The sequence below is a fragment of the Nycticebus coucang genome, chromosome 18, assembly GCF_027406575.1.
Source record: "Nycticebus coucang isolate mNycCou1 chromosome 18, mNycCou1.pri, whole genome shotgun sequence".
In the NCBI taxonomy this organism is placed as follows: domain Eukaryota; kingdom Metazoa; phylum Chordata; class Mammalia; order Primates; family Lorisidae; genus Nycticebus; species Nycticebus coucang.
Window position 1 is genome coordinate 76,273,815 of NC_069797.1, and position 25,163 is coordinate 76,298,977.

Consider the following 25,163-nt stretch of genomic DNA (forward strand, 5'->3'; position numbering starts at 1 on the left):
CCTCGGGCACTAAGCTCCAGAAGCTCTTTCCCACTTCCGGGCCTTCCCAGGCGCTGCCTTGGCTAGTGGGGTGAGTGTGCAGGCACAGTGCACCCACACGTGTGCTCTATCCAGCAAGCACCAACACACCTTTCCAGGCTCAGCTTTATTGTTAACTTCCTCGTGGAGCTTTCTGAGTCCCCAAACTAAATTAGGTTCTTTTGTTCCACTGTCCACTGTCACTTTTATTATGTTTACCACAATGTGTGATTGTGTATTCATATTCAAGGAATCATTTTAAAGATAATGCCCATCTCTTACTCTGTTACCAACTATTAGAACAGGAACTGTATCTGTTTGTTTTCCTCTGTATTCCCGGTGCCTGCACAAAACAGGTACTCATTAAATGTTTTCCAAGTAAGAGGGCAGGTGGATAGGTGAGGATTCTAACACATTTCACATTGGGGGTGGGGGATGAAGAGAATGTAGATCAAATGAGAAGACAGTGAGTTTGAGCCCTTGTTTACCCTGCCCTGCTTCCTCTTCTCACAGCACCCAACACCTTTTGGACCCTGTGTATTACTTCTGCATCATATTTATTGCTAATCTTTTCCCCCTGCTGGGATGTGAGCCACATACAGCAGGAATTTCTTTTTTGTTCACTGACACAGCCCCAGCCTTGAACAGCAACTGGACTGTAGAAAGCTTTGGTATTTGTGGAATGAATAGGAATCCCCTGTCTCAGAAGTCACGATCCTTGGGTGAGCGAGGAAACCAAGTGGCATCAGGATTTCAAAGAACAGAAGTTTTCAACACTTAATAGAGGATCTTGGCAGTCCACATTAGATTAATAAGACGAATTCTTAGTAGCAATGGGACTTATTCACTGAAGTAGGTAGTTGAGCTCATCCCTGTTTCTGAGACTCTGTGGCAGTCTGGAAGCCAGACTGAGGTTGGAATGATGTAGAAGTGTGGAGAGCATAGCTCCAGGGAGCACCGTCGGGGCCTCTGCTGTTATAGGTGGTACAGTCCAAGGACCTGGCCTTGATGTTCAAGCAGCACAAAGTGCTAGGGAGGAAGAGAAGATGGGCTGTGACCAGGCCTTGAGGCCAGGGGCCAACAAGGGAGACTAGACACTAAGGAGACGGGTCATCAGCATGGGCCTTCTCTCTAGCCCTATTAGAGATGACTAATCTAGCACACAGGTTTCAAAAGGTGCTCCTTCTGTCTTGACTGACACCTGTAGCTCAGCGGCTAAGGCGCCAGCCACATACCCCGGAGCTGGCGGGTTCAAACCCACCCCAGGCCTGCCAAACAACAATGACAACTACAACCAAAAAATAACCAAGTGTTGTCGTGGGTGCCTGCAGGCCCAGCTACTTGGGAGGCTGAGGCAAGAGAATCACTTAAGCCCAAGAGTTTGGGGTTGGAGTCCCCACCCTGCCACTTCCGGTCCCGGAGCCGGTGCGGCTGTGAGGGGCCGCGTCCCGCCGCCCAGGCCGGGCATGGTGTTGGGCGCCGGCCCGCCTCGCCTGTCTGCAGGCGCTCAGGGTAAAGGCAGCCGTAATGCTAACGCTGGCAAGCAAACTGAAGCGCGATGATGGTCTCAAAGGGTCCCGGACATCAGCCACAGCATCGGATTCCACTCGGAGGGTTTCTATGAGAGACAAGTTGCTTGTTAAAGAGGTTGCAGAACTTGAAGCTAATTTATCTTGTACATGTAAAGTGCATTTTCCTGATCCAAACAAGCTTCATTGCTTTCAACTAACTATAACCCCAGATGAGGGTTACTACCAGGGTGGAAAGTTTCAGTTTGAAACTGAAGTCCCCAATGCGTACAACATGGTGCCCCCCGAGGTGAAATGCTTGACCAGGATCTGGCACCCCAACATCACAGAGACAGGTAAAATTTTGCCTAAGTTTACTGAGAGAGTCCTCGATCGACAGCACTGGCTGGGCTCCCACTCGGACACTGAAGGATGTTGTTTGGGGATTAAACTCTTTGTTTACTGATCTTTTGAATTTTGATGACCCACTGAACATTGAGGCTGCAGAGCATCACCTGCGGGACAAGGAGGACTTCCGGAACAAAGTGGACGACTACATCAAACGCTACGCCAGATGATGAAGGGGACGCGTGCAGGCCCACGGACTGGACGCAGCTTGTCTCCAACGTGAAGCAGCAAGAGGTGGCCCCTTCGCTCCCCATCCTCACGCTCCCTTAGCCCCTCTGGATTGTCCCAGCCCTGTAACCATGTTGTCCGAAGGAGATCATCCTCATAACTGCCCATTGTAAATGGAGAGTTCAAAGTAAACACAGCAAGAACACGTGTCTGGGCTTCTAAAGAGTTGTCTGCTTACCTTAACATGTTTACTTTTTTGAAATTGTACTGTATAGGTTGTTGGTGAAATTCTTGAAAGTTGTAATGAACTCAAATTTGAGGCTAGAGCTTGCTTACCCTTTCCCCAAACAAAATTGATTTCCTGCACTAGTGACGCTAATGATGTGTTCAGTGTAACTTGCAGATTGGCAATAAGAAACCCGCTACAGGGGCGGCGCCTGTGGCTCAAGGAGTAGGGCGCTGGTCCCATATGCCAGAGGTGGCGGGTTCAAACCCAGCCCTGGCCAAAAACCACAAAAAAAAAAAAAAAGAAACCCGCTACGAACTGTGATTGGATGCAAATTCTCTTTGCTTCTTCTATAAATGTTGGCCCTGCCTAGGTGTCGTGAAGCTTTCCAGAATGCACAGAGTCATCCACTGTAGATCTCTTAATGAAATGCGTATTTTATTTAATGTAAGTATATTTTGGAACAGATTTATAATTTGTACAATTCAATGCTTTAATTATTTTTTCTGTTCTCATTCAGTTTGTGTTTTCATTGTATAGAGCAGACAGAAAGATTTTGGGTCAATCAACTATTGAAGAGAAATACAAAGAAAATATGAAACACATTATTCATTCTGTCCAAATGCAACAAGAATCTGGCTTTTAAAAATCAAAAAAAAAAAAAAAAAAAGTTTGAGGTTGCTGTGAACTGTGATGCCATGGCACTCTACCCAGGGCAAGGTAGTGAGACTCCTGTTTAAAAAAAAAAAGAAGGTTCTCCTTCTAAATAAAGACCTCAGAGTCCCTGAAGGGACAGTCTGAACTTCCTGTCCATAGTGTAGCCTGTTGGTTTGGACAAACAATCACAGGAATTTATAAACTATTTGGTGCTATTATGATAAGGCAACCTAAAAAATTTAGCTAAAAGAAAATTATTTCCTTGAAAAGAAAACTGTTTTAAAAGGCTGCACTTTCTTATGTGAAGAGTTTTAACATCTACCTTTTCACCAGCAGATGTCACCCTCATTTTTTAAAAAGTTAAAGTTTGTAGGGCAAAGAGTAGCCAAAGTTTCCAGCTTGCTGAGGTTCTTTATTAGCTATGTACTTATTAAATGGCTGCAGTCTTGATTTTTTTTTAAAATAGAACGGTTTGTTGACAATCCATCAGTAAATCAGGCTAAATTCCTATCACCTTCCTGTGTTCTATTCCTAAATGAAAACACTGAAATATAACAAGATAGATTTCTATGTAAGCCTTTATTATTTAGGATGTCCTTAGATTCAGGTGTGTTTGAAGAAGAGAACATCAGTATTACTTTTGAGGCCAGGCATGGTGGTTCATGGCTGTACTCCTAGTACTTTGAGAAGCTGAGACAGGGGATCACTGGAGCCCAGGAATTTGAGGCTGCAGAGAGCTGTGACACTACTGTACCCTAGCCTGGGCAACAGAGCAAAAAAAATTGCTTTTCCTGTTTCTTTGGGCAGTAATAGATTCAGAAATTTAGATCTGAAAAGAGTGGATGACCGTCAAAAATTGCCTATTTGATTTATCTTTATTATAAGAATAGACCCAAATTTTGAGATCCTTACATTTGAGATTGAGATTCACTTAACATTTGAGATTGTTTTAGTTGGCTGCTAGTTTCAAAGATCCAAAAAGGTACAGTCCAGAGGTACAGTTGAACTGGGTCAGAATTCCTGGTTCCTATCTCATTGCTTTGCAGAGCAAGGTTCCTCTTCCCTTTCCTTATGGTCCGGGAAGACATACAGAGCACCAGCTAGAGCATTAGCATTGCAAGTAGCTGGAAGTATTACTGTGAGAACTAGTATGTGCGAAAACCGAGCATCTGCGCTTGCATGATACTCCAGGGGCCCTTGGTCTTTGTGTTAATTGAACAAATATTTGGTGACATTTTTCTGTTACCGAGACAATGTGTTAGTACTTTAGTGTAGAGTATAGAGCTATCGGGGAAAATCTCTCACCTGAAAAAGCTTGCGATCTGTCACAGTTTCTGGTTTAGCAGGCTAAATTCAGGTTTTACTTTCTACCTTTCTGAAAACAGTTAATCATTTAAGTTTAGTGTATTTCTGCAAAACTAGCTCAAACATTATTTCTCTTAAGAAAACATTGGCCCATGTGCAGTGGCTCTCGCCCATAATCCTAGCAGTCTGGGAGGCTGAAGCAGGTGGATGGCCTGAGCTCACGAATTTGAGATCAGTTTAGCCAGAGCAAGACCCCATTTCTTTTTTTTTTTTGTGGTTTTTGGCCAAGGCTGGGTTTGAACCCACCACCTCCAGCATATGGGACCAGCACCCCATCCCTTTGAGCCACAGGTGCCGCCCCAAGACCCCATTTCTAAAAATAGCCGGGCCCTGTGTCAGGCACCTGCAGTCCCAGCTACTTGGGAGGCTAAGGCAAGAGGATCACTTGAGCCCAAGAGCTAGAGATCGCTGTGAGCTATGAGGGTGTCAGCCAACTACTGAGGGCGTCAAAGTGAGACTCGTCTCAAAAAAAAAAAAAAAAATTTGTTGTTTCTAGCCCAGCACTGTTCAGTAGAAGTAAAAATAAGCCACAAATGTGAGTCACATAAGTCATTTTAAATAGTCTACTAGCATAATTTTTTTTTTTTTTTAAGAGAGTCTCACTTTATCACCCTCAGTAGAGTGCCGTGGCTGAGTGCCTAGCCTCCCAAGTAGCTGGGACTACAGGCACCCGCCAGAACACCCAGCTATTTTTTGTTGCAGTTTGGCCCAAGCCAGGTTCCAACCCTCCACCCTTGGTATATGGGGTCGGCGCCCTACCCACTGAACCACAGGCGCCGCCCATAGTAGCATCATTTTTGAGAGTAATAGGTGAAATTGCTTTCTTAAAAACAAAGAAATCCACATATTTATTACCTTCTATAGTCCAGTGGGCCAGGAGCCAAGCTTGTTAGAGCTAAGTCCTCGGCTGGGTGTCTTGGAAGGCTGGAATCAAGATGTTGGCTGGCTGTATCCTGTCTAAAGGCTGTACAAGGGAAAGATCTGCTTCCAGACTCCTTCATGTTGTTGACAGAAACGATTTCCTTACAACCAAAGGGCCAGGGTCCCTGTGATTTTGCTAACTGTCCTCTGATCACCACTCTTAGACTTGAGCTATTGCTCTCAGGCCCTTGCCATGTGGCTCCCTCCACAGGGTTGCATTTTAACTCAGTAGATCCAAAATATTGCCAATTCAACATGAATCAATATTAAAAATCATTAATGAGGTATTTTGTATTATTTGGGGGTTTGGGGTAGTAACTATGTCTTCAGAATTCAGGGTTTATCTTGTACTAAAAACCCATCTCCATATGGACACCAGGCGCTTCATAGCCACATGTAGTTAAAAGCTGCATATTGGGCAGCACACCGTCATCTTTCCTCTCTAAACTCACCTGAGAGTTCCAGCTGATTGCATGTGTTTTATACCCTGCGTGTCTTCTGAACCAACCAGTCTATTGTTGGTTTATCTAGGTTAGAAAACACTACCCAGGGGCAGTGCTTGTGGCTCAAGGAGTAGGGCGCCGGTCCCATATGCTGGAGGTGGTGGGTTCAAACCCAGCCCCGGCCAAAAACCACAAAAAAAAAAAATAAAAAGAAAACACTACCTGGTGCTCCAGGACTTTCCTACAGCACTCATGGTCCAGGGCTCTGACTGGGAAAATTCTTGTTTGACTTTTGGATATGCTCAGTTTGGAGGGAAACAAATTCTAAGCAGCCCTGTCAAGTGGGCAGCTGACTTAGAGCTTCAGGGCAGCACTGATAGTATTTGGGCATCAGTAGCATGGAAATGATAGTCCAAAGCATGAGAGTGGATGACCTCTCCAGAAAGTCCGGGGCTGGTGAGTGAGTACAGAGACTTGCAGTGCACTTGTGGTTAGAAGACCAGCAGGACACAGAGGGATGGGCAGCTCGCTCAGGCACGTCTGGTAAAGTGATCTTACAGTCCTTGTAGCTCAGTGCTGTGATATAGCAAAAGCACCTATGTTGTTAAGAGAGTGATCTTGTACCTCTAAACTTAATATGTTCCCTCTTTTTTCTTGATCACTAGCATTTTCATACTTTTCTCTTCAGTAATCATAGAAGAGATGACCTTCACAGTTAGCAAGAAGGGACAGAACAAATTATTTAATTATTTGTTTAGAACTGTTTTTGTTTGTTTTTAAGTAAAACACCCACATGAGACTTTGGGATATGTTACTGGCATTTTTCTCCTAGAAGATTTATTTCTGGCAGTCCAATATTACAGGTACTTTCTGTTCCCCACCCCAGTAGCTGGCAAACTTTTCCTGTGAAGGACCAGGTAGTAAGCGTTTTAGACTTTGCAGTCCGTACAGTCTGTGTTTCTCTTTCCCAACCTTTTAAAAATGTAAGAACATTCTTAGTTCACTCCTGCCCTGCTCAGACAGCAGTTACTCCAGGCGGAAAAGGAAGGCTGGCTTCGAATGCTTTGACTCTAAAAGTAAGATTGTCTTGATAGGAGATTGACTACACACGATGCATCAGGCAGACAGCACAAGGAAAATGGAACATTCCATATTCTGTTAGCTTAGAATTTGGCAGTTTTGGTTGAAAAACGTGGTAAGTCGGGTGGCGCCTGTGGCTCAAGGAGTAGGGTGCCGGTCCCATATGCTGGAGGTGGCGGGTTCAAACCCAGCCCCGGCCAAAAACCACAAAAAAAAAAAAAAAAAAAAAGAAAAACGTGGTAAGTCATACATTTCCTTACATCTTCATTTCTGTAGCATAAAATACCTTTTCCTCTGAAAGTTTTAAAGAAAAACAGCCCTAAATTTGCCCATTGATCTTTTTAAAAAGTAACCGCAGTGTAATAGAGGAGCACAGGACTGGCTGCCAGATGGGAGTGCTGGTCCGTCCAGGTCTATGCAGACGCAGTGGGACCGGATCTTTCTTGAGTTCCTGTCGGCTCAAATTCTTTGCTCCTAAGTCCTTGCCTGATTGTTTCCCTTCATTTCTAGTCTTTTGAAAGACACAGTGATAGGGGAAAATAGAAGCACAGCTGGTCCCCTCTGCATGTCCACTTGGACTCTTTATCTGTGTGTTCAACTGACCTCGGGTTTTCAGAACAAAAAGGATGGTTGCTTGGGCACTGAACATATATAGACTTTTGTGTCATTCTCTAAACAATACAGTATAATAAGTATTTACATACATTTACATTGTACTGGGTATTATAAGTAATCTAGAGATGATTTTCAGTATACGGGAGAAGCCAGATGCAGTGGTTCATACCTCTAGTCCCAGCTACCAGGGAGGATGAAGTGGGAGGATTACGTGAAGCCAGCCTGGGTAATGTAGCAAGACCCTATCTCTAAAAATATTAAAAATTACAAAATTTGTACAGGGGATGTGCATAGGTTATGTGTAAATACTGTATTATTTTATTTTATATCAGAGACTTGTGCATTAGTGAATTTGGGTAGCCTTGGGGATGGTGGGAGTTTCCTGGAACTAGTCCCCCTTCAATACTGAGGGACATCTATACCTTGACTTTGATAGTAACTGGCCATCCAGTGTCAGTTATTTTCGAGAAAGAAAATGAGTTTTTCATCCACAGGTTGGTGGTGTCTCAGTAGCCTGGTAATAATTCTCTTCTTCCCTTCTCCTCCTATTCTTCTGCTGCTACTTTTGAATTTTGTAGTAAAAGAACAAATACTCCTAGCTTCCTCAGAAACATTTGTTGAGTCTAGAATAAAACTTTTGTGCCAGAAACAAATAAATATATAAACTTAATTGATAGCATTCTGAGCACACGTTTTAAAATATACTTAGTGGTTTTAAGTTTGCTAGATAGATGCATATATACTATATTCTTGATTCAGTTTGCTACATTCTTTGTTTTTTTTAATCATAAACACATAGATCATGTATAGATTAATGCATTTATGGGGTACAATGTGCTGACGTCATATAGAATTAGGAACACTTATATCACACTGGTTAATATCTACCTCATCTCGTTTACTTAGTTATTGTGTTAAGACATTTATACTCTATACTTAATAGATCCGACATGCACCTTTGCATTATGCACCACAGGTGTGACCCCACCATTCACCCTCCCTTCATCTGAGCTCCCCTCTTTCCTCTCATCCCCCTTCCTCCCTCCTTCATCTTGGGCCATAGTTGTGATCTATTCTTCATATGAAAGGGTGAGTGATTGTAAATTGGTTTCATAGTAGTACTGAGTACATTGGATATTTTTTCTTCCATTCTTGAGATACTTTACTAAGTAAGATATGTTCCACCAGTTTGCCACATTCTAATGGGAAGTGTGAAAGAAACAGCAAGTTTGTTTCTCTGTTATTTTTAATTAATAGGCTATACTTTTTAGATCAGTTCAGGTTTACAGAAAAACTGAGCAGAAAGTAGAGAGTTCTCATATGTTCTCTCTCCTGTTCACTCCATTTCCCCTATTAACATCCAACACTAGTGTAGTACGTGTGATGCAAGTAATGCACCAATACTGACGCATTACTATTAACTGAGTCCACGCCCTACATCACAGTTTGCTCATTATGTTGTACATTTTTTGGGTTTTGACACATGCATAATGTTGTACAGTATTGTACAGAAGAATTTCACTGCCCTAAAAATCCCCTACTCCCTTGGCAACCATTGATCTTTTTTAACTATTTCCATAGTTTTGCCTTCACCAAAATGTTACACGGTTGGAATCATACAGTATATAGCCTTTTCAGATCGGCAGTATGCATTTTAAGGTTCTCCATGTCTTTTCGTGTCTTGATACCTCTTTTTTTTTAATCACTTAATATTTCATTGTCTGCATGCACCACAGTTTATCCTCTTAAAGGATGCTTCATTGCTTTCAGTTTGGAGCAGTTATGAATAAGCTGCTATACTGTGGACACATTTGTACATTTGTGTGCAGGGTTTTGTGTGAACATAATTTTTCAACTCTAGTAAATGCCTAATAATTTCTCTGTAAGTATAATTAGTTGAAGGTCACTGTCAAAAAATACATTTATGTTTGAAGGCTCCTATACATTGGGAATTAACTTACAATCAATAGGTCTTGCATCCTTTTAAAAAAGAAAAGATATGATGAATGTTCATCCTATATAAACATAACTTTAAAATCTAGATCATTGCAAAAAAATAGTTCATGTCTATACAAAGAGCACAGAAATAGGAGCAAAGACAGGCCAGACATAGGGGAGAGAAAATCAGCACCCGCTGGAATGATAGCCGTCCAAAATTGGCACTGCTCGACATGCTCTCTTCAGACGTGAGAAAAACAACCTCTCCTTTAATATATATTGAGTATTCACTGAGTCAGGCAGTACGCTACCGTTTACAGCCTAGAGAGAAAGACAGACATTTAAAAAGCAGTATGGGCTCGGCGCCTGTGGCTCAAGCAGCTAAGGCACCAGCCACATCTGAGCTGGCGGGTTCGAATCCATCCTGGGCCCGCAAACAATGACGGCTGCAACCAAAAAATAGCCGGGTGTTGTGGTGGGCACCTGTAGTCCCAGCTACCTGGGAGGCGGAGGCAGGAGAATCGCTTGAGCCCAGGAGTTGGAGGTTGCTGTGAGCTGTGATGCCACAGTACTCTACCCAGGGAGACAGTCTGAGGCTCTGTCTCAAAAAAAAAAGGCAGTATGTACAATATTGATTGTGGTAGGAGTACTGTGGATGTTCAGAGTCAGAAGCACCCAAACTGGCCTAGGTGAGTCAGGGAGGTTCAGAAAGTAAGTGACATTTAGTCTGATATTAATTTATTTCATTTTTTAAAATTTTATTAGATTTTTAAAAATTTGTTCTGTTGGCCAGGCTGGAGTGCAGTGATCTAATCAAAGTTCGTCACAACCTTGAACTCCTGGCCTCAAGTGATCCTCCTGCCTCAGCCTCTGGAGTAGCTGGCACTACAGGCGCCTGCCACTATACCCAGCTAGATTTTTTATTTTTCATTTTTTGTAGAGACAGGATCCTGCTATGTTGCCCAGATTCCTGGCCTCAAGTGATCTTCCTGACTCAGCCTTCTAGAGTCCTGGGATTATGGGCATAAGCCACCATGCCCAGCCTAGTGCGACATTTAAAGAATGACCAGGAATTATTATGTTTTGTTGAGTCTGAGATATTATAAATTGTATTATGTATTATTTTATGTACCACTAAGAAAGAAAAAGCATTACCAAACTACCAAAAAGCAAGAAACCATACATATATCTTCAATTATAAAATACATCCAATTTCAAAAATGTTAAATGTTCCAAAATGTATGCTACAATTGATGAAATATGGGGATTAAACGAAAGAGTGAGAGCAACAGCCTTAGGTGAAAAGTTCAACATAGCGAAGCCTGAAGTAAGTCTGAGAGACTGGATATTAGGGACATCTAATTTTTCAGGACCATATGGACCATCCGTAGGGTTTGTATTTTATTCTGAGAGCTTTAGGAAGCCTCAAAGAGTTTCAAACCAAGGAGAGCTGCCCTTCAGAAGGGTCCTGCTGGCTTCAGTGCAGATGATGGGTTAGAAACAGAGTCTCAGCCAGGCGAGGTGGCTCACACCTGTAATCCCAGCCCTCGGGGAGGCTGAGGTGGGAGATAGCTTGAGCTCACACGTTCAAGACCAGCCGGAGCAAAAGCAAGACCCTGTCTATTAAAAATAGAAAAACTGAGGTAAGAGAATCGCTTGAGTCCAAGAGTTGGAGGTTGCTGTGAGCTATGATGCCACAGCACTCTACCCTGGGCAACAGCTTGAGACTCAGTCTCAAAAAAAGAAAAGAAAAAAGGAAACCAAGTCTCTTGTAGTACCCCAGGCAGGAAGTAATGATGCCCAGATTCTGGTAGGAACAGTAGGAATGAAATGGATAGATGCACCTGAGCAGCATAGGCAAGGGTCGTGTAAGAGGTAGAAACGGCAAGATTTGGTGGGTTGAGTAGATGTATGTTGGGAGAAATCGAGCATGAAGCCCAGGTTTTCTTGACAGTGATCTTTAACTAATTATAATTACAGAGAAATTATTTACTAGAATTGAAAAGTTACGTTCACACAAATGTACTACTTAGAGCCATCTGGGAGAGATTGAACGATTCAGGAGTGAGATGAGAAAGCTTATGAGTATTTGGTTGGTTTTGTGGTGTCTGTAAAAGAAACAAATATCCAGTAGCCATCTGGGGCTCAGGTCATGATCACAGGGTTGGGTAAATGAAGCCCTGGGAGATGACCTGGGACGAGTGTATCAGGTATGAGAGCGTGCAGCAAAATCTTAAAGAGAGAAGAACAAACCCCTATAAATTTGGATTCAGTCAGAAGACCACACTCAAGGATCCAGAAAGCTCCACGTGTGAAGAGGAATATTTCAGCTTCATTATGATCTTAGGGGACCACATAAGCAGTCTTGTCCTTGACTGAAATATCATTATGTGACACATAACTGTATTCAGCTTTACTCAGACAACCCAGAGTGCATTAATACATATTTTATACGTTACCAGATTTAAAAGAAGATACATATAAATTCATGAAACCTGAACATCCCTTGAATTTTATAAATACTGAACAAGAGCAGTACTTACAGGTGGTTCAAGGACCAATAGCATCAACATCATTTCAAACATTGTCAAAAAGGCAAATTCCCAGTTTTTCTGACCCCTCCGATCTGAACCAGAAAGTCTGTAAATGAGGATCACGAGTCTGAGCTTTAGAAATACCCCTGGGTGATTGTCATGCATGCCCTGTTAGAACTGCTGCTCTGGTCTAACTTTTATCACATTCATTTTATGAGGAGGAAACTAAGACCCAAGAGTAACTGGCCCGAAATCTCAAGATTGTAGGCCTGCTTTTAGTTCTTTGAGGGATTTCCATACAGCTTTGCATAGAGGTTATGCTACTTTGTAGGAGTGTCCTGCCTCTCCTCATCCACACCAGCATTTGTTGTTTTGGGACTTTTTGATAAAAGCCCTTCTCACTGAGGCTTTGATTTGCATTTCCCTGATGATTGGAAACGTTGAGCATTTTTTTCATGTTTCCTCGTTGTTAGTTTGTCTTCTTTTGAAAATCTTCTGTTCATTTCTTCTGCCCACTTTTTACTGGAATTATTTGCTGTCTTCTTCCTGGTCCCTGTGAGTTCTGTGTAGACCTGCCCTTCATCAGATGTGTGGCATGCAGATACTGTCTTCCCTTCTGTGAGTTGTCTAAAGCTTTTTAGTTTGATCAAGTTTATTTATTTTTGTTGTTGCTATGATTGCTTTTGATGTCTTCTTCATAAATTCTTTGCTCATGCTGATGTCTGCAAGTGTCTTCCCAGCTTCTAGAATTCTCACAGTTTTATGTCTTAAGTTTAGGGTTCTTGCCCCTCACGAGTTAATTTTCCTGAGTGGTGAGAGGTGCAGATCCTGTTTCAGTCTTCTACATGTAGCTATCCAATTTTCCCAGTAACATTTATTTTCTTTCTTTCTTTCTTTTTTTTTTTCAGGCAAAGTCTCAATGGCATCCTAGCTTGCAACAACTTCAAACTCTTGGGTTCAAGTGATCCCCTTGCCTCAGTCTCCTGAGTAGCTGGGACTACAGACACCCACCACAATGCTCAGCTAGTTTTTCTATTTCTAGTGAGATGAGGTCTCATTCTTGCTCAGGCTGGTCTCAAACTTGAGAGCTCAAGCAGTCCACCCACCTCAGCCTCTCAGAGTGCTGGTATTAATAGGCATGAGCCACTGCACCCCCCAGGAGCTTTTATTGAATAGGGATGCTTTTCCCCTGTGTAGGTTTTTGTTTGCTTTGTCAAAAATCAGATGGCAATATAAGCATGGGGTTTTTTTTCTTTTGTTTTGTTTTTGCTTGTTTTTCAGGCAGAGTTTCACTATGTCATCTTGGATAGAATGCTGTGGTGTCACAGCTCACAGCAACCTCAAACTCTTGGGCCTAAGCGATTCTCTTGCCTCAGCCTCCCAAGTAGCTGGGACTACAGGCGCCCGCCACAACACCTGGCTATTTTTTTGTTGTAATTGTCATTATTTTTTAGCAGGCCCGGGCTGGGTTCGAACCCACCAGCTCCGTTGTATGTAGCCAGCACCCTAGCCACTGACAGGTGCCAAGCCTATAAGCATGGTTTTGTATCTAGGTTCTCTGTTCTGATCCATTGGTCTATGTCTGTTCTTGTGCCAGTACCACGTTCTTTTGGTTAATATAGGCTTGTAGTATATATAGCTTGAAGTCTGGTAAATCAATGCTTTCTAATTTGTTCTTTTTACTTAAGTTTGCTTTGGCTGTTTGGGCTCTTTTCTGCTTCCATACAAAGTGTAGAATTATTTTTTCAAGATCTATGAAAAATGACCTTGGTGTCTTAGTGGGGACTGTACTGAATCTGTAGATAACCTTCCTGTATATTATCTCTGTCAATACGTTTGTTAGCCTTAGTTTACTTCTTTATCTCTATATTCCTTTTGCCATTGGGTTTACACTGGGCACTAGCTTTCTAAATCTTGACTTTAACTTGATGAAACATCTTAATAAGATGATTCAGACAAAAAAAAAAAAGATCACAGGTCCTTTGTGGGAAAACGAGATCTTAAATCTGGAACTCTAGACTTTAGTCCAGTTCTCTTTCCAAAGAAATACATGGTCATTTTTTTCTTAGTTTTTTAATTTCAGTTTCCTTGGTTTGGGTTGGGTTTTAAGAAATGTTACTAAAGTTTTGGGTTCTTTTTGTTTCCTTTTGTTCTTTTTAGTGCCAGAACCTACTAAGACCTGTTCAAGCCAGCCCCAGCCTGCCGGTACCAGTACCAGTGCTTCCACCAGCACCATCCCCAGCAGCAGCAATGGCAAGCGTGCGCCTGCCGGTGGCCAGCAGCCAGCTGCGCCCCGTTACCTGCCTCGCGAGGTGCCTCCACGCTTCCGCCAGCAAGAACAGAAGCAGCTATTAAAGAGAGGTCAGCCATTGCCTGCAGGGACTCTAACTAGTGTGAGCCCAACCCAGGGTGCTGGGCCTGCAGGGGTGAGCCCTCCTCCCCCGCCTGGAGCTGGAGCACTGCATCATCCCAGTAAACTCCAACCAGGTAAAAACCACTTAGAGTGAGACATTCTTTTGATATAGACACATTTGGTCCATACTGACTCTATACATATAACAGAGGCAAACAGATTCATTTCATTTGTCTTTTAATATATGTGCTGTGGAAGCCAGCACATACTCCAGTTGGATTTTAAAAAGTGCTTTTCTCTCAGCTTACCAGGCTATCTCACAAGTGCGGCACACTCATTCTTTGCTTCTAGCCAGTGTTTCTAACTGACACTCTTGGAGCCAAAACTGTCTGATAATCTTCTCACCCTAAGTCCCTGTAGAGTCCAGGGTTTTCCTCTACCTGATTCTTGTTGCTTCCTTATCTGTAATTAGATGTTAGCTTTCTGTTGAATCACTTTTATCATATTTTTAAATAAAAAGTTGCATAGTATACTCTAGTTTCTCTTCAGATCATATAAATCTTTCACTTTTTACTAAAGATTTCCATGGAGAGAAACAATTCTAAGTTTTGACCAATTTTGTGAGGTCTCGGCCCTGCAAGGCCGCTGGGGGAAAAAAATCCCATCCCTCCCCAGGTTAAAAAAAAAAGCTGGATGGTACTAGGTGTGGTGGCTCACCATATAATCCTAGCATTTTGGGAGGCAAAGCATGAGGATCTCTTGAGGCCAGGCATTCAAGTCTGACAAACAAAAAACAAACAAACAAAAAAAATCCCAGGCATGATGGTGTGTTCCTATAGTCTAGCTAGAAGAGCAAATGTGCAGAACAGCCAAAAAAATTTTGAAAAAGAATGAGCTATCGAATGGAGCTGTACTCCTCTAGCGATTCTAACAGCCTGTTATCAGGCCAGGAGTAGACAGATGGATCCGTGAAATGCAGTAGAGAGAGGAGAAGAAACAGGTGCACACTTGGAGACCAGGTAGTCATGAGCGGGCCCTGCCAATCACGGAGGAGACGGTGACTCACATCAGTAATGAGCACTAGAAAGCCACATGCAAAGCAAGTACCAGAACTGCTGAAAGATGACATGAGAATGTTTGCCAAATCTTGGAATGAAATTTTCTCTTAATCGTAAGCCACAAAAACAAAAGCTGATGAATTTGAGTGTAAAAACAAGAACTTTTATACAAGACCGTAAATAAAGTCTGAGAGGAAATGTTTACAATGAACTTAGCAAAGGGTAAATATCTCAAAAATACCATGCATCCCTACCCATGAACAACAGTCCAGTAGAAAAGCAGGCAAGGAATGTGAACAGATTGTGGACCCACCACACGTGAGTCCTGAACATACTGAAAGTATTACTATGATCGGGGGAAAGTGAGCGAAAACAGCCGTAAACCACTTTGCGCCTGTCAAATTGTCAGAACTTAAGACCCTGTGAATGTCCTTCTTTTGTAATAACAGTAGTGCTGCCGATTGTTTGCCATTTTCCAGGTCCATGTGCTTTACACATACTAACTCGTCTCATCTTCCTGAGACCTCAGAGCCTCCAGAGGTGACCAGTGAGAACAGGAAAGGGCACTTCTGATTAACTGTTGGTTGAAATGTAAATAGGCACCACCTCATTGAGGGACAATTGGCAGGATTGTCACAGCTCTGGACCAGCTGTCCAGGTGTAGAAACACACCCTGTAGACCAGACTCCTGGAGCCCAGCTCTTCACTGTCAGCCAAAGGCTCAGTGGCATTCTCTGCCCCGTGACAGGCAAGTTGAGACATGTCAAGAGGCAGTGAGGACACAAACGGAGGTCATGTTGCCCCTTTGGAACAGCGACAAGTGTAGGTAGCTTTAGTCTTCCAGTGACCCTTATCAGTAATAATAACAGCCTGTATTTAAGAACCAGCTGACCTTTTGCAAGGCCACGCTCCAGAGAGCTGCAATGTACGCTCTTCCTCCTGTCTCTTACATGATGGCAGGTTCGGTCACCCCCTCTGTGCTGCCTTGGTGTCATCTTCTTGCCCGAGAGGCTTCATGGGTTTCACAGCATTATATTGAAATCAATATTTATCTCATTTTCTAAGATAACCAAGACTTTTACTAGTGGCATGCAAAAACAAGTACTGCACCGTAGTCCAGGCAACAGGGCGAGACACTGTCTCAATAAGTCCTGGATACCTTTAATGTTCATTAATGCTGATGTCCAAGTGAAAATCAAGTTTGAGGTGAAAACAGACTACCAATGGGCTACCAGTTCAGAGTGCAGTTTTCTAGCATCAAGCTGTTGGTTCCCAGTAATGGTTAATGATGTGACTGCATAGGTGTATCCTGTGGGTGCCCTTGCTCATGGAAAACAGAGGCTCTCAAACAAGCATGTCAGAATGGGCAAAGGCCTAGAAATGGCCTCCAAGGACTGGGAGGGCAGCTGAGAGGAGACAGTGAAGAGCTGCAGCCCATGGATACTTCAGCTACCAAAAGGCTGGCCAGGGAGCCCCGGAGCCCATTGCCTCTGGGCAGCTCCACAGGGCACAGGTAGAAGCAGGGTGGCAAGGCTACTGCTGAACAGTGGGCGGGCTCGGCTTCGCAGAGGACATCCGTCCCCTCCCTTCCTTGACAGTAGCCTAAGAGACATGGTGTCACCAGTGGCGAAGGGCTCCAGGTTCTCTTTAAATATAGATTATTACAGGCAAATAAATAATTGGCCTTCTCCTAAAATCATCCAGGGGAAAGTGGAAAAAAAAAAAAGTTTTTTTTTTTTTTGAGACCCTGTGTCACTTTGTCGCCTTAAGTAGAGTCCTGTGGCATCACAGCTCACAGCAACCTCAAACCCTTGGGCTCAAATGATTCTTTTGCCTCAGCCTCCAAGTAACTGGGACTATAGATGCCACCACGATGCCAGGCTTTTTTTTTTTTTTTTTTTTTTCTGAGACAAAGGGTCTTGCTCTTGCTCAGGCTGGTCGGAAAGTGGATTTTTAAATTAATGTATTGATTTGGAGGGCAGCTTCATTTAGCCCGGTGGCAAAAATGTTAACTGGAAAGGTGAGTGTTAGTACATAAATATAGTGATTTCCACTGTTTACAAAGGTTGCCACTTTATTATTTTCTTTTCTATTCAGACTGTTTTTGCAAGTCTGCAGGATAACTCCAGCTTGAAACACTTGAGAGCTTTTATCTTTTCTAAAAAACTCTTTCCTTTCCCTAAAGGCAGAACAATGTCTTGTTTTGGTGTCTGCTTTGTATGTGTATAAAACAGAGGCTTTGATTAATATGCAGCAGTGTTTGCTACTTAGATCTTTTCTAGACAGAGGCAGGAAAGTAATTAAGAAGTTGGACACTTGCCAATTTCCATATGGGGCTCATTTAGCATATTACAGCTAGTGTTGGCACGCCAAACATTTAGGAGCTGTGTAGGAAAAGAGAAAGAAGAAACCGAAAACAAAGGCAGGACAGGATGCAAGTGCAGCAATTTACTTGCCTGCAGCCACTAGGCAATATGCCGTTATTCTTTTGGCTGACTTTCAAAAACACTGAAGAAACGTGGCTGCAGTGCTAATTGTAACTGGGTCCTGAAGTAAACGCGTTTGCAACAATTTAAAAGAATGTAAAGAGGAAGGAAGATCGGTTTAGTGTCAGCTGCAATTAGATAATCAAAGCTGTAAAATCCCATCCGCTGATGCCTCCACCCCTAGTTGAAGGGATGAATTGGATACCTCCTCAAGTGGAAAGGACATTGCTCAGCCCTGCCCGGCTTGCAGCCACGGGTATCTGGGATGTCCTAGGCACAGGCTAGCCCCAGGAGTTTCCTGGCAGCTCCCTGGCAGCTCTGCAGGAGGCAGCTCTCAAAGACCAAGCCGACATGTTGGAGTGAGAGCCCGGGCGAAGCTAGATGTAGCTGGAGGCAGCTGTGCGGGCGAGGTGGCGTCTTCTAGGAGGGTTGGGCAGCACTTTCTGCAGGTATTTCCTCACCCGTCAACCCCACATAGAGCTGGGGAAACAGAAAACTCAGAGCAGGTAGCGGCTGCTTCTTCTGAGTCAGTTTGTGACATGACATTCCAGCATGTGAGGGTGGCTCCGCGTCCCCAGCTCTTGGCTGCAGTTCAGGTTGGATAAAATGGCGTCCTGGAAAACAGCAGCCTGCTCAAGGTCTGCTGCTCCGAGCACACTTGGCCGTGGAGTGCCCACCACAGTTTGACCCTGTGGTGAGCAGGGCAGGCCCTCCCAAATTAGGAAACAAACTGACTTTGGCCAAGTTTCTTTGTTTATTTAATAGATTCTTAACCTTGAGGAAGCAATCTGATTTTATTGCCACTTTGAGGAGAAACACAGGCAACAGCAAGTTTATTCTTTTGGACATTATTGGACACTGTTCGTGTTTCCAGTAAACCTCTTACTGTTCTGCATTTCACATTTCCTTGCATTTATGCTGATTGACAGATGAAATGTTTGGGAGTCTGTCCAGAGATGGAATTTTGAATTCAAAGTATTTTCTCCCCAAGATTTTTACACACGGCAAAGGCAGTGCAGAGGAAGGCATTTTTGGTTAACAAAAGCTGAAAACAGTTGTAATATTGATCCTGCCACTGAAAACCAAGTAGTGAGGAATTTGTGCTCTCAGTAAGCATTAGTAAACATATGTTGTCAACTCTTGGAAGCATTGGGAATTATTTTTTATAATGTTTCTTATTTTGGAATTTCAGTTAAAAGAACTGTGATGATAAAGAATTGATGCATTTATTGTTTATCCACGTTTGGTACCAGTTAAGCATTCAGCATGCTTCTGAGTAAATCTTGTCCACTCTTTTCTATCTGATTAATCTGATACCTAATTAAAATTTTGCCTACTGTAGCTTTTGGAAGCTCTTTGTTAAATACTTTCACTGAACATTTTATTTGTCAGTATTTTGAAAGTTAAAAACAAAAAAAGGAAAGCTTTTCTCTTTAAACCATGCTGTTATGTAATCCTTTTTTAATCACTTAAGACAGTTATGTTACTTAGATTTTTATAGACACCTATTTATAGATCATGTAAACCATATGGACAGCAGCAGAGAACTTACCATTATACATGAACTTCATTTCTTTTTTACTGATGGTTTTTTAAGAGGAGAATTACTTGATAATAGAATGGTACAGTGAGAAGGACACTAAACTTTTATTCTGAAAACACGGATTTCAGTTCAGTCCTTACTGTTTGTTAGTTATAAAGCCTGACCAAGTCACTTCACCTCTCTGAGCCTGTTTCCTTATCTGTAAAGTGTACATAATTTGTTTATAAGGTTCAGTGAAGCCAGTGTGCATGGAAATACTTAAAAGTGCTACATGTATCAAGTGTCAAGTATGTGATGTCTTATGAATAAGAACACTCCTATCTATGTATCTATAAATTCTCTTCAGATTTGCTGCATGTCAGATGTATGGATTTTAACCTTTTTAAACTTTTTTTTGAGGCAGTGTCTCTCTGTGCTACCCAGGCTAGAGTGTCATGGTAATCAGCCTAGCTCACAGTAACCTCAAACTCCTTTGCTCAAATGATTGTCCTGCCTCAGCCTTCTGAGTACCTAGGACTGCAGTCGTCCTCAGTAGAGTGCTGTGGTGTCACAGCTCGCAGCAACCTTTAGCTCTTGGGCTTAGGCGATCCTCTTGGTTCAGCCTCCCAGGTATATAGGCACCCGCCACAATGCCTGGCTATTTTTTTTATTGCAGTTTGGCCAGGGCCGGGTTCGAACCTGCCATCCTCGGTATATGGGTCCGGCGCCCTACTCACTGAGCCACAGGCGCCACCCCTAGGAACTAACTTCTGATATACACTGTGACACAGATGAATCTTGAAAGTGCTATGTTGACTCAAAGAAGCCAAGAGTGCACAATGTATGATTCTATTAATACGATATTCTTAAAAATGAAAACTTTTTTTTCTTTTTATTATTGGGGATTCATTGAGGGTACAATAAGCCAGGTTACACTGATTGCATTTGTTAGGTAAAGTCCCTCTTGCAATCATGTCTTGCCCCCAGAAGGTGTGGCACACACCAAGGCCCCATCCCTCTTCCTCCTTCCCTCTCTCTGCTTTTCCTCCCCCCCATGACCTTAATTGTCATTAATTGTCCTCATATCAAAATTGAGTACATAGGATTCATGCTTCTCCATCTCTCTTGTGATGCTTTACTAAGAATAATGTCTTCCACTTACTTTTTTTTTTCTTTTGAGGCAAAGTCTCACTCAGTTGCTCTAAGGTTGAACGCCATGGAGTTATACCTTACAGCTACCTCAAAGGTCTGGGCTCAAGCGATCCTCCTGGCTCAGTCTCCCATGTAGCTGGGACTATGGGGGCCTGCCACCATGCCCAGCTAATTTTTCCTATTTTTAGTAGAGACAGGGTCTCACCCTTGCTCAGGTTGGTCTTACCACCATGCTCAACTAATTATGTACTTTTCTTCTCTACGTCCCACCACTGAATTTTCAGTAAAATTAATTTTTGGATACCTGGGTTAGTAAAGTGTAAGAGAACAACTGAAATAGGGAAAAGGAAAAACGGAATCGCAGCATGTCCAGTAGTGGGAACCAAACACAGGCTGTAGGTACAGCCTGAGACTTCAGCGGGAGCCCAGACCCAAGCTCCTCTCCTGTGACAGAGATGTGCTTGCCACAGCTTGCCAGAGGCTGCCGCTTCTCCCAGAGCCCTGAGCTATGGAGGAGGAGGAGGAGAAAGAAAAGAGACAGTACAATTGCTTGGGGGGGGTTTTGGTTCTTTTTAAGTTACATGTCATTACTCCAAATTGACTTCCATAGTTTAACTTATCTCTCTTTGAAAGGAGAACTCTTTTTTCTCTCTCTTTTTTTTTTTTTTAGAGCCAGAGTCTCACTTTGTCACCCTCGGTAGAGTATCCTGGCATCACAGCTCACAGCAACCTCCAGCTCTTGGGCGTAGGCCAAGATTCTCTTGGCTCAGCCTCCCGAGTAGCTGGGACTACAGGCGCCCGCCACAACGCCCAGCTATTTTTTTGTTGCAGTTTGGCCGGGGCTGGGTTTGAACCCACCACCTGTGATATTTGGGGCCAGCGCCCTACACACTGAGCCACAGGCACCGCCTAGAGAACTCTTTTTAATGTTGACTTGTAGTCTCAGTTGTAATTTTTTTTTACAAGTAAAGATTTTGAGCTAGGTTCCTTTTCTACTAGTTTGTCTGAGTAGATAACCCAGAATTTTTGCAAATACTATTAACTTAGTTAAGTTGGTTTTTAGTCAACGGCAACCTAAGTTTAATCTTAACGTTGCCTACAAAACTGACTGAAAATTCAGCAGCATTCGTCTTATGCCTTGCTCTTGCTCAGACTGGTCTCAAACTCCTGAGCTCAAGGGATCCTCCTGCCTTAGCCTCCCAGAGTGCTGGGATCACAGGCGTGAGCCACTGTGCCGACCCAACATCGTCATTTCAGAATTGAGAAGTGACTTCAGATTGATCATCTCACTGGTGACTTTAGCTAGAACTGAGATTTTGGCCCTATACATTTATGGTTTTGTCTGAAGCATGTATTGATTGCTGGATATGTGGCAAGCATCATGGATATAAAACTAAAAAAAGACTAGCCATGCTCTCAAGAAATTTAACTTGATCACAAAATCTCAAAACTGCAGATGCTGGCGTGGATGTGCACAGAAGGGAACACTTTTACACTGCTGGTGGGACTGCAAACTAGTACAACCTTTCTGGAAGGAAGTATGGAGAAACCTCAGAGAAGTCAAGCTAGACCTCCCATTTGATCCTGCAATCCCATTACTGGGCATCTACCCAGAAGGAAAAAAATCCTTTTATCATAAGGACACTTGTACTAGACTGTTTATTGCAGCTCAATTTACAATCGCCAAAATGTGGAAACAGCCTAAATGCCCACCAACCCAGGAATGGATTAACAAGCTGTGGTATATGTATACCATGGAATACTATTCAGCCATTAAAAAAAATGGAGACTTTACATCCTTCGTATTAACCTGGATGGAAGTGGAAGACATTATTCTTAGTAAAGCATCACAAGAATGGAGAAGCATGAATCCTATGTACTCAATTTTGATATGAGGACAATTAATGACAATTAAGGTTATGGGGGGAGGGGAGGAAAAGCAGAGAGAGGGAAGGAGGGAGGGGGGTGGGGCCTTGGTGTGTGTCACACTTTATGGGGGCAAGACATGATTGCAAGAGGGACTTTACCTAACAATTGCAATCAGTGTAACCTGGCTTATTGTATCCTCAATGAATCCCCAACAATAAAAAAAAAAAAAAAAGAAATGAAAACAGAATCCTAGGGTGATCTTACACTTTACTACCAAATATATACTGTTGTAAAAATTTTTAAATAGTTCAATGGTAGAAGACATACAAATGTAAATTTTTCAATAGTTCAGTGGTACAAGACATTTAAATATAAAATTTTAAATAGTTCAATGATACAAAATTAAATGGTTCTATTATAAATGTTACTTAACGTATTAATATGTGACTATTAACAATAAAACATTTATTGATTCTTGTAAAAAAAATTTATCTTGAGAAATTATACTCTTAATTCAGTGATCGGATAGACTTTAATCACACTGCTGTGCCATCTCATTTGTATATTTGTATCACATTTAAGCATTTAATTTTTAAAAGAATTTTGAAAACAGAAGTGTACAAAAAATAACGATATTCACAATTGGTATTTAATAATGTTTTGCTGTAGTTGCTTCAGGGATCTCCTGGTTAGAAATTTTAAAGGCACCAACCTCTAATCCCATTCTGTTCCCCTTCCCCAGAGGGAACGACAGTCCTCAGATTTTGGTGTGTGTCACTTCCATCTAGACTGGAAAAATAGTTTTATTGTTTTACTTTTTTTTTTCTTTTTATTGTCTTGTTGTAAAGTGCATTTCTTGATTATTAATGAGGTTGCTTATTATTTCATATGTTAGTTGACATTTGAGTTTTCTCTAAATTGCCTCCTTTTTGTTGGGTTCTTGGTCTTTTTTATTGATTTGTGGTACTTATTTAATCTGATAAACAATCTTTGTCTGTTATATCTTTTTTTCTCCCTGTGACTTGCTTCCATTATATGAGGTCTTTTGTCATTGAGATGTTTTAACATTAACATAGTCAAATGTATCAGTTTTTTATGGCTTATGCATTTTGTGTCTTCTCTAAGAAGATATGCTCAAAGTCATAGAAAGTTTCCTATATTTCTTTATTAAATTTTTAAAAGTTTTGCTTTTCATAATTAGGCCTTTATCTAGAATTTATTTTTATTATGTTATAAGGGATGTACTTGGGTTTTTTTTTTTCATGTGAGCAGCTAATTGTCCAACAGTATTTATTATCTAGTCCTTCCTTTCTCTACTAGCTTGCAATGCTGTTCTTTTGTCAAACCTGTCATATAACTGAGTGTGAACCCCGAAATTAGGGGCTGAGCAATCTTCAAACAGCATTCCACACAAATCCTCAGGTAGACCGTTAACAAACGGCTGATCCTTTTACAGTGTGATGATTATGGAATGAAAGATAATACGGTGTATTCATTGGCACCCCACTTATGGAAAGGAATGCCTTGGTAAGCCAGGTTGTTAACCTGCTTTCTGAGTGCAGGTCGCCATGAGTGCTGTGCCAGTCGAGAGGGCAGTGGCCTGCCCATGGCAAAGCCTGTCCCTGAGGGCAGCCAAAAAGATGGTAAAATGAAATGTAGTTCTTGCTGGCAACAGGTCATAATCTGTGTTAACTTGATCTTATTTTCTGTGTTAAATGATGAATGGCTTGTTTATCTCTTTAAAATTAGTTGTTATATAAGCTAGTTTTTAGGATATTTGTAAAAACTAGCAGAGGAAATTGTCGTAAACCAGAATTGCAGAGCCGATTTCTAATATTTGTTATTTAGAAACTTAATTGCTTTGTAGTAGTTTAGATACTTAAAGTTTTCGTTGCTTATCTTTATTTTTCCTTTGTAATTTTCACTTGGTGTTAGCCACCTACTTTGAAATCACCCAGAGCATAATTCTAAATCCACGACATGAATTTTTAGAATTAGACAGCACAGATTTCTTTTGGAGGTTGATCTTAGCTTTAGCACATGTTCTTTCTAATGCTAATTCTTCACATACTTCCTGGTTTTCCTTAAAAGGAAACTTTAAAAGGGAATTTCTTTGAGAAACCCATGTTTTAGCTCTCCACGAATGAGATTTTTCTTGTTAAAATATTAATAAATTTGAAGAAAACATAATCACTAAAAGGTTCCAAAAGAGAAGAAAATATTTTATTATTATCTATCTGTATATCATACTATTTAAAGAAACTCCATCAAGGATTTCTAAGTCATGTGAGTTTGTTAGGTGTTTAAGTTAAATGATTTTTTTTAACATTTCTTTTACTTTACTTCTGAGTAATGCTTTGAATAAAGTCTACTGGAAATTTTACTGGAATAAAAGTATGATTGCAATGTTGGAAATACTCAAATAATTAGGAAAGTCATAGGAGATAAAATGCAGATACCAAATAGTAAATTTTTTTAAAAGATCTTAACAATGGAATAATGTGAATACTGTAGGAAGATAATCATGGAAAGTTACTTTGGAGACCTTTGAAGAAAACACTGTAAGGATATAGCTGGAATCATAAGAGATCCAGGAAGATACTGAAGGGCTGAGAATTTATTAATTCACAGAAAACAGTGATAGACCAAATTGCAAATAGGGTCAGATGAAGTAATATACGTAAATGTCATTCATCGTTTCTAACCCTGAGCGTCCTTGATAACATAAAATGGCATTCACTAACATGTCTTCTCTCCCTCTCTCAGCCCCCAGCCAGTCCTTACAGTTCCTGTATGCTGAAAGAGCCATGTGCAGCCTCTGTGCAATCCTGTAACTAATTAG

General features: G+C 41.8%; 1 protein-coding gene, 1 non-coding gene and 1 pseudogene across 12 annotated transcripts in view; all 3 read left to right on the plus strand.

Annotated features, from left to right (window-relative positions):
* Positions 1-25,163, plus strand: part of TNRC6C (trinucleotide repeat containing adaptor 6C) — a 154,216-nt gene that overhangs the window by 65,672 nt on the left and 63,381 nt on the right. For all 11 annotated transcript variants that reach the window (XM_053570534.1, XM_053570524.1, XM_053570528.1 and 8 more), the window contains exon 4: positions 14,042-14,368. In XM_053570534.1, the coding sequence (XP_053426509.1) occupies positions 14,042-14,368 (327 nt within the window). The remainder of the gene's footprint in view (positions 1-14,041; positions 14,369-25,163) is intronic.
* LOC128570920 (NEDD8-conjugating enzyme UBE2F-like) lies at positions 1,546-2,520 on the plus strand (annotated as a pseudogene).
* LOC128571310 (U5 spliceosomal RNA) lies at positions 14,764-14,878 on the plus strand. Its single transcript, XR_008375742.1, has one exon. It is a non-coding gene; the product is annotated as a U5 spliceosomal RNA (small nuclear RNA).